General features: G+C 46.6%; 1 protein-coding gene across 4 annotated transcripts in view; it reads left to right on the top strand.

Moving 5' to 3' along the window:
- Positions 1–5789, top strand: part of tmem63c (transmembrane protein 63C) — a 26932-nt gene extending 21143 nt beyond the window's left edge. For all 4 annotated transcript variants that reach the window (XM_076978416.1, XM_076978417.1, XM_076978415.1 and 1 more), the window contains 9 exons: positions 86–192; positions 1624–1710; positions 2053–2118; positions 2224–2386; positions 2995–3100; positions 3738–3905; positions 4072–4187; positions 4384–4455; positions 4642–5789. In XM_076978416.1, coding sequence (XP_076834531.1) covers positions 86–192; positions 1624–1710; positions 2053–2118; positions 2224–2386; positions 2995–3100; positions 3738–3905; positions 4072–4187; positions 4384–4455; positions 4642–4866 — 1110 coding nt within the window. In that variant the 3' untranslated portion in view covers positions 4867–5789. The remainder of the gene's footprint in view (positions 1–85; positions 193–1623; positions 1711–2052; positions 2119–2223; positions 2387–2994; positions 3101–3737; positions 3906–4071; positions 4188–4383; positions 4456–4641) is intronic.
- The last annotated feature ends 4115 nt before the right edge of the window (positions 5790–9904 follow it).

Here is a 9904-nt window from a genome sequence, read left to right as displayed (position 1 = left end):
ACGCCGTCACCCCTCTACCACGCACCTTCGGTGCAAATTGCTTTCGTCCGATTGGACTTGTGAACTGTCCGTCTCTGTCCCGCAGAGCCCATTGGTCACCCAGTTCTTCCCCACCCTGCTCATGTGGGCTTTCTCTGTGCTGCTGCCCTTCGTCGTCTATTACTCTGCCTTTGTTGAGTGTCACTGGACCAGGTGCGGATGCAATCACTATGGCAACCGGAGAAACCGCCCCCTGACCTGAGTTACACGCAGCAGTTACATAAGACGACCAGGAGCAAGTGTTCTCCCTCATCACCAAACCACAACCGTACAACTTCCTGTCATGACTGGATCTGCCCCGTACAGCCATCAGTCCGACAGGAAACCGCAACTCTGAAACAAACCAATACTTACTGTTACTATAGAGCAGTTGTCCAAAGTTATGCTTGTATACATTGGGTCCAAATGACTATGTGTGGAAATATGCCATAAATCAGAGAATATCTCTTCTAGTGCAGGGGTGTAAAATAATCACAATGCAATGACTTTCAGTGTAGTGTACAAACATATTGCATAACAGTACAGCACCCCCCCCCCCCCAACCAACCTCTTATCCAACCATCATACACACACACACACTCTCTCTCTCTCTCTCCGTCTGAAGTATATGCACATGTGTCACTCACTAACACTCTTTGCTAGCCTCTTCAGTGTTGTTGTCACAGCGATGACAATACAGTAATAATGGACACACAGTGGTGTCTCAGACTTGTGCGGTCCTGCGTCCGGGTGCCCTGCCGCGTTCTCTCTGTGTGGTGTTTCCTCCTGAACCCTGGGGCCTCATCCTTTACTGACTCCTGCCTCAGTCTGCCAGCCAAACCAAAGACTGTGGGCCACTGGTGTGGGGGGTCATTTTTGGTGTGGTGGTGTAGCGATTCTAAATTGTTGAGCGGGGGGGGGTGAGTTGGCGAATTACTAATGCATCATGTATAAACCTAGCATTTGACGTAACAGTCTCAGCAAGAGACAGTTAAAATAAGTGGGGGGTCGCTGTTCCCCCGCTACACACTCCCACTACACCACGGGGGGGGGGGGGGGGGGGGGGGGGGGGATACGCAACAGAATAACCCCAACACTACACTGGCCCAACACTACACTGGCCCAGCACTACACTGGCCCAACACTACACTGGCCCAACACTACACTGGCACAACACTACACTGGCAGTTTTCAGATGAATTAACAATTCTTGGATCTCAAATTTAGCAGAGGTGGGCATTCCAGGTTCAGAAAGTAAGTCCTCACCAGGATTTTACTCAAGCTTGCTGGATTTTCTAATTAGTACAAGCCAGTCAAATGAGTGGAATCAACACAATCCAGGAAGCCTGAGCAAAATCCTGGTCTTTTACGTTCTGAACCTGGAATGTCCACCTCTGAAAATGAGCAATACGATTGAGTTCAAGATGTGACTTATTACCATCTCTGAACCTCCCCTAAACAGCCCCTGTTAGTATGGGAGAGACGGCACACCCAGCTCATGCTGTCAGCGCGTTCAGGCTGTATGTGCAGCTTCTTTGGATCTGAATTAAGACTGCACACCAAATCAGGCATGACGTTCATATCTTCTGCATATCCCATCTGCAGGTCCAGTGAAAATCAGGTCACCATGCACAAATGTTTCCTCCTGCTGGTTTTCATGGTCATCATTCTGCCTTCGCTTGGACTTTCCAGGTAAGTTTGCAAATATTGTATATGATATATATATAAAATATACGCATATATGCTTTTATGAACATAGTTTAGATGAAAAACAAAACTTTAATTGGGAAATGCTCACCAACTTCCCTGTGTCATGGTTTGATTCTAAGATCCTTCCCTGTGTCATGATCTGATTCTAAGACTCTTCCCTGTGTCATGGGTTGATTCTAAGATCCTTCCCTGTGTCATGATCTGATTCTAAGACTCTTCCCTGTGTCATGGGTTGATTCTAAGATCCTTCCCTGTGTCATGATCTGATTCTAAGACTCTTCCCTGTGTCATGGTTTGATCTGACCTATTTTTTGTGTTCTCTAGTTTGGATTTTTTCTTTAGATGGCTCTTTGACAAACGCTTCTTGGATGACAAAGATGTGAAGTTCCAGTAAGTCAAAGCTACTGATAATCATTTTTTCTATTTAGTAAAAAAAAAAGAAGGTATGATTGTATAAATTCAACCTGCAACCACCTGGACTGGCGTGTTTCCCAGGTGTGTGTTCCTGCCTGATAACGGGGCGTTCTTTGTGAACTACGTCATCACATCGAGCCTGATTGGTACGGCGATGGAGTTGCTGCGTGTCCCCGGCCTGCTGGTCTACTCCCTCCGCCTCTGCCTCGCCAGGTCTAAGGCTGAGCGCATCCACGTCAAGCGAGTGAGTAACTTCTCCACAGCACCAGTGGAGGAGCTGCAGTACCTTCTCCACAGCACCAGTGGAGGAGCTGCAGTACCTTCTCCACAGCACCAGTGGAGGAGCTGCAGTACCTTCTCCACACCACCAGTGGAGGAGCTGCAGTACCTTCTCCACAGCACCAGTGGTGGAGCTGCAGTACCTTCTCCACAGCACCAGTGGAGGAGCTGCAGTAACTTCTCCACACCACCAGTGGAGGAGCTGCAGTACCTTCTCCACAGCACCAGTGGAGGAGCTGCAGTACCTTCTCCACAGCACCAGTGGTGGTGCTGCAGTACCTTCTCCACAGCACCAGTGGTGGAGCTGCAGTACCTTCTCCACACCACCAGTGGAGGAGCTGCAGTACCTTCTCCACACCACCAGTGGTGGTGCTGCCCTTCGGGGGCGTCTGTAAGTGGCATAAAGGTGGTTCTGTCTCACGGGCAACACCTGGTCGGTACCTCCGTCCTGTTAAGCGATTTTAATTCTTCCGTTAGCCAGAGTTCGAAACATTAAAAAAATATTTAGATGCTGTAGTGACTCGCTTTCTTTAAAAGACTTGTTAATTCAATCATGCCAATTCCACTTTGCAGAGTCAAGCCTATGAATTTCAGTTTGGGTTAGAATACGCCTGGACCATGTGTATCTTCACAGTCAGTATGACCTACAGCATCACCTGCCCCATCATCCTACCATTTGGTGAGTACCATATGGGTATATAAATACATATGGGTATATAAATGCATACGGGTATATAAATGCATATGGGTATATAAATACATATGGATAAAAATGCATGGTTTAGTTTTTTATGCAAAATGTACCTTCTTTTCACTGATCTTCTTGAATAAATATTTGTCTTCCATCCTGTCTGTATTTTTAAGAAATGTAAACTTAGCCTCCTTCTAGTTCTGTTGTTCCATCTGCTGGTGTGTTTGAAGCCCCACTCTCCCCCAACGGCCCCTTCCTGCCTCCGCTCCCGTATCTCGGCCTTCCCCCTCGCTGTTGTGTGTGTGGGCGTCTGAGCTGTACCTCTCACAGCATCTCAGTATCTCAGTGTAACGTGGCCGTGAGGTGTGAACGCCACTCTGGTCTTCCAGACGCTCCGACCCGTCTGGCCGAGAGCCAGACGCCCACTCTACGCCTGTTCTGTCGCCAGCACACATTATGACTGTTTATTTACTACACCACAGTCTGCCAGCATTGCCCCCCTCCATCAGCATCACCCCCCTCCATCAGCATCACCCCCCTCCATCAGCATCACTCACCTCCAACCTCATCACTCACCTCCAACCTCATCACCCCTTTTCTAACCGTGGTGGTTCACATGCCGTAGGGCTGCTGTATTTGATTCTGAAGCACATTGTGGACCGCTACAACATCTACTACGCCTACGTCCCAACCAAACTGAGCCAGAACGTCCACTCCGCTGCGGTGAAGCAGGTGCTGGTGGCCCCCATCCTCGGCCTGTTCTGGCTGCTCTTTTTCTCCGTGCTCCGGCTCGGTAAGGCCACCTCGCCCCCCCTGTTCTCATCATCCCCACTGACTGAATTGTGGATAAGAGCAGGTTGTGTGTCCCCTTACTCTTCTGTAAGGGCGTGGGTCTTCTGCATGAGGCACGAGATGTTTAGTGTCCTATTGTATAATTGGTATATTTCTTTGGTCCCCAGGTCCTGCACAGCCCATCACGCTCTTTACGTTCATATCTTTACTGTTGTGTATTGCCTTCTCCTTCTTTGGCCTGTGTCTGAAAAAACTACACCCTGACAGATCAACAAGCTATCAGGTGAGTCCTGGGAGATGTAGTTGTTATGTATTACTGGACTTAAGTACTAGGTCCAGTATATAATTCTTGCAATGATATCTGGTGGTGTTAAAAGTTGTTAGAATTGTTATTCTCAGCTTGGAGTGTTTAACAGATACTGAACTTAAACCCAAGCCTTAAATTCTTCACCCTTGCAGCCTCTGTCTGTTTTTTTCAGATGTCTGACCAGCCGACAGAAGGAGCGTTCAGTGACACAGAAAGAAGCAACGCCTCCAACACCACTGTTAATGTACCTGCTTACAACGCTCATTTCACACCTTGCCAATTACTTTCAAATCCCTACCTGTGCTGTCTCGTTATAATGTTAAAGGCCCTCTGTGCATGTTGCATGAAAAAAACAATGAGCAAAGCTTGATTAGACTGTTCTGGTCTTCATGGGTTGCCTCACTCTGACCGCTTGTCTCTGTCCACACAGCTGTTCATGGCGTCGGTTCTGCTGGAACCAGAGCTGGGTCTGACACCCATGCCCTCGCCCGCACACCACAGTTATGGCGCCATGGGCAACAGACAAGGTTCAGTACGTGAGGATGAAGCAACAGCGGAGAAGGACCTGGAGGAGACGCTGGAGACAGATCTCCAGGACGCCCCGGGCCCCTGCTGTTCCAGCCCTCTCATGGACAGCCCTGTGGACTACCAGTGATGGGCGCAGAGCCGTCTAACCCACCAAAACCTGATGCCCCACGCCTCTCTGTAGCTAGAGGCTGACACAGAGGCACTATGCTGCATTTTCCTTCTCCTCCGAAACCTCCACCCAAAAAGTGGATGGAGCACATTGAAGGAGTGCCCAGTCTCCCTCCCTCTCTCTCTCTCTCTCTCTCTCTCTCTCTCTCTCTCTCTCTCTCTCTCTCTCTCTCTCTCTCTCTCTGTCGCTATCCTGCCCTACCTTCTGTCCTCTCCTTTTCCGTTTTTCTTGGCTGTGTGTTGAGACTGACGGCGTCAAGCACTGTAGTGGAAGGAAGTGTTAAACACTGTTCCTTGTGATTTAGAGGAGCAGCTCCTCAGCCTGAGTCATGTCAAAGGTCGCGACCTCGCAACCTCACTCTCTGTGTTTTCAACGCGCTCTCAGTGTCTCGAGAAAACCTGAGGCAGGCGACTTGCGTATAATCGGGATGTCGGTGAAACTACACAGAGGAAGGAATGAGTTAGGATCTGTTCATGGTTATTGCTCATGTAGGTGTTACTATTATAAGGATGTTGCTCTTTTTATTTGCTATTTGGAGTAAGGTGTAACATTTCTCATTGAGGGAGTGTTGTGATTTATTATTATTATTACTACATTTTCAGAAAGATAATGATGATCCTAGGTGTTTTCTGAAACATTAATGGTGAGAGAGAAACTTGTTTTTCTCGTTTACTGCAGCAGGTGAGAATACGTAAACCATTTTAACTTCATAGCTACACCTATGGTGATTATTCTAGGGTCTCTCTCTCTTTCTCTATACGTGCAAATTGTTTGTGGTCCAACCTGAAATAAAACCACTTAAGTTACTGGGACAGAAAAAAAAACGCAGAATCTGTTTAGACAGCCTAAGTAATTTAAGAAACCAGACAAGGGTTCTAAAATGCCAATTTTGTGAGGCAAAACTGTCAAATAAGTGCTAAAAGTGGGAGAGAACACCACTGAAAACTTATGGCAGACAAACTTGCCATTGCACTGATTTCTTTATTTCAGCATTTGCCTATTTGGTGCCTGGTCTCACTGCATGTTTTCTTTTATTACAAAGCTTCCCTTCCACATAACCTGAGTCTACAGCGCTCTTACACCTGTGAAGTGTTACCCCAGCTTCTGTAACTCCAACGCTCTTCGTACGTTTTCTACCTTTGCTGCTGGTGGGTCTCAGATTGGAAGGGGAAGGTTGGGAGATTTTTCTTGCTAAACTGAATGTAAATGAATTGTGTTTTGTATTGTGCTCTATTGCTGTGCCTTGAAGAAAGATTTGACAAAAAAAACTTTTTTTTTTTTTTTATGTTTGACAATCCAGCATGGCCTCTTATATGCTGCATGGACTGGAGACGCCATATAGCAGGGGGATACAAAGCACCATAAATCACACTGTACGGAAGCCCTTTCGATCATCCATCATAAACACCAGAACAAGAAAACGAGGAATTCTGTCAAGTAGCACAACACGCGTAAATGTTCTTTCTGCCATCAGTACATTCAGTTACGAACACACACCCACCCTCCCACGCACACACACAAACGTATCGATGTCAGCAAATCCTCGAAGGCGACGGACAGGCAGTACAAGTAGTTCTGCAAATTGTGCAGACTGAATGCTAATCTGATTTTATACGACTGGCTGTATTTGCTAGCATCTTATACGTTGAGTGTTCTTTCTTTGCCCACTGGAGGTTTACGGTACGTGTTTATGGGATTACAGGGAAAGCACGTTACAAGGGAGCTACTGTACCTGCTGTACTGTATCTCAGAACAGGAGCACATGATAAATCAGAACTGTGCAAAAAATATATATACATCACACCACTCTGTTGTCAGTAGTGTTTTGTTTCACAAAATTACAATTTGTGCACTTGTTGGTTTGTAGTTTGTTTTAGATGCCATGTCAAGCAACAGTAAATCCTGTGAGTTCTGATGGTGTGAGGTCCAGTGGGTGTTGGAGTTCTTTGCCATTAATGGGAAGTTGGCCAGTAGTTCTGATAAAGGCCAGACTTCAATGATAAAGCAGTCCTGGCTATACTGAAATATTGGTTGTTTAAGTGTTCATCATGTCCCAGGGATGAGATGGAAAGCAATGTGATTGGGAATAGGCAGTTTGGTTATTGCAGTTATTTCAGACAGGAATCTGAGACAGAATGCTCAATTTTATCTTGAGAACACTAGATTTCTTCCCAAGAGTGAGGGTTCTGCACACACATCACTCTCATTTTCAATTTCCTCACAGCAAATTGGAGTTTTGCAATGTTATCACTTTTTACCACTAGAATATAAGCTGTTACCGGAAAGTGACATGGCAGTCTTTGCGACACATCCCCCCACAAAAAAGAGAGAATTCGTCAATAATATACCAACTGAAATGCGCACTCAAAAGATATGTATCGCTGCTATGCGAGTTTTTAAAATTCACAATTCCTTCCACCATAAACATGCTCCATTTTCGATCACGACCACAGCATGTTACCATATAGTGGAAAGTAATATTCCACAGTGGTAAACAGTGGAACAGGAACAGGAGGATGAGGACAGACAAGCGGTATTCCATGTGAGAAACATATGCCTATGGAAATATTTCGTTACCTCGTAATAATAGCGAATCCTTGGCAAATCTATCTTCGTTCACATATTAAACATCTCATCGGCCAACGTAGGGATCAAGCGATGTTTGCTTCATCTCATTTTAAATCTCCCAACTATTTAGTTTACATTTCATTAGAGAGAACCCAGAAACGCCTCATGCATCTTAATTTTAACGGTGTTGGTAATTTACCTTGAAAATGCATATTTTATGCCCATCTCCATAGACACCAAAACCCTTTTATATAACCCCGTTGCACCGCACTCTCGTGCCGAAATGGATAAGTGACTTTCCGTGTTATTCGACATTTCTGTAGCCCTTTTGTGGCTAAGTGCAAGAGTTCAGCAGTCTGCTTGCAGCGGTACTGCAGCTACCAACATCATTCAGTGTTTTAACGAGAGTCCCTCATGTGGCCGTGCAACTTCTTCCCTTCACCACAGACGAGAAGGAGACCTCACGCTCGTTCTCATGAGAGCGCTTTGGTGAAGACCTGCATGGTAAATTAAATGCCGCGAAAGTGTTACGAAGCATGCGAGCGCGGCTAGAAATATACTACGTTTTAATGTAGACGTTCAAAATACTTGTTAAGCGCCTGTGGAGGACGCACGACGGCAGTGTAGCGTGCATTGACCAGCGAGTAAAGACGTATAATACGGCCTGCCGTCTTCCAGCAGAACGACACAGGCGGTTCCTATGACTCTGATGTTGCTCGAAGCAAACGAGGTTGAGTTTGCGCTGGTGATGATCTCGCCGGTCTGGCAGGCGTTTAGGAGCAATGTCTGCAGTATAGACTGAGATGGTTCGGCATATGATCAACCTCATTGAGATTGTTTATTTATACCCGCGTGCGTGTTTGTGAGTGCGCGTCCATCAATATCTCCCGTTTCAGTAATTCTACACGACTATGAGAGTGGAGAAAGTCTTTACATCCGCTCTTGTCATTAATTAACATAAGACGTATTTTATTTTCGATGAAGGTCTTAACAGCATTTTAAATATGTTCGGGGTTGCTCTTAGCTCGTCATTAGTCGCACGGGGAAAGGAAAGCGTTCTCGAGCCCCACGAAGCGCACGTGACTGCGCCCGGACTGTCGCGTGCCCAAAGAGTCAGCATGGGAGGGAGATACGCGCGTGACATTTCCCCCTCCGTGCGCAGCCTTTGAAAGGTGATGTCCACAGTGCGCCTTTTCACATATGCGACCAGTAAGTGTTCACTGTTCCATAAACCCAACACCCTTTTTTAACAGACTGAGTTCTAACGTAAAAAGGTAATTGTGATTAATTCCACATTGCACTTTGCTTCAGAATGTAGGTTGTAGGACTACAACCTGTAGGACTTTATTGGTAGCCTATATGTGCGAATGGCCCACCACCATGTATGATATAGGTCTAGTATCAGCATGCTTCTGGTGTTTGTACATAGGGAGGTATATGTAGCCGTGAGCTGAATGTGCCGTGTAAGTAGGATTGTGAGTTCCTTCTCGGGGAGGGAAACGGCGGGGGAAATATCGAGGAGATTGGCCGAGGCCTTGGCAGAGGCTGTGCCACAGACGGACGCATTACAGCGCGGGAACATGAGCGACGTGGACCGACGTGCTCTTAAGGCGCGAGCAGCTCCGTCTCGCAGCGGAAGGTGTTGATGGGGCGATGCAGCTCGCGAGCCTATAGAAGAACCGCGAGGAACTGCGCGAGCGTTATTTTAAAAGTGCACGTCTGTTTGGATTAGCGCATTTGGAGAATAATAGCCTACGTTAGCTTTCCAGCTGTTGCAAACTCAGTTCGATACCATACGTGGTAAAGTATATGAAGGCGCGAATATGACCTTAAAGGCGCTGCACTGCTGAGAGACTCTTATAAACATGCAACAGCACGACAGTCTCTGCGCCGAGGGCACTTTAGAAGCCCAGACCAGAGAAGGAAGCACGCACTCGTCTCGGTGCCACACTCCCACGGTGCACATCCCCGCTGCACCTCGGACGGCAACAGTGCGTCTCGCGCTCCAGACACGAGCCCACTTCAGACGCTCTCGCGCTCAGCATCTCGACCGTTGCCATAGTGATTTCCAGTGCCCTGTTTCTAAAACGCGCTGTGTAGACTTTCTAAAAATAATCGCCAGTCCGTATCTATTAATTTTTTATTAATGTTTTCCACTCCTTTACCTTTGGTTACATTTCAGGACGGGTAGAGCACAAGTGTGTATTTCCTGTGAGTTCGCGCAGTTTAACGTGTAGCTATACGTGCAAAAGCCCGGGACATAGAGAAAAGATCAAAATGAGTAATGTCAAGTTAGATGTTGTGGAATAGATGTTTATATGGCAGATCCATGGGGAGATACTGATATAAGATGGCCTTGAAATATGCAGATGGGATATCGGGCCTGTGTGTATTCCAGACTGATCCTAGATATGACAGATATCTCTGA

This window comes from Brachyhypopomus gauderio, chromosome 17 (genome assembly GCF_052324685.1).
Source record: "Brachyhypopomus gauderio isolate BG-103 chromosome 17, BGAUD_0.2, whole genome shotgun sequence".
Lineage (NCBI taxonomy): Eukaryota > Metazoa > Chordata > Actinopteri > Gymnotiformes > Hypopomidae > Brachyhypopomus > Brachyhypopomus gauderio.
Note: the sequence above shows the minus strand (reverse complement) of the source record. Positions and strands in the feature narration are given on the sequence as shown.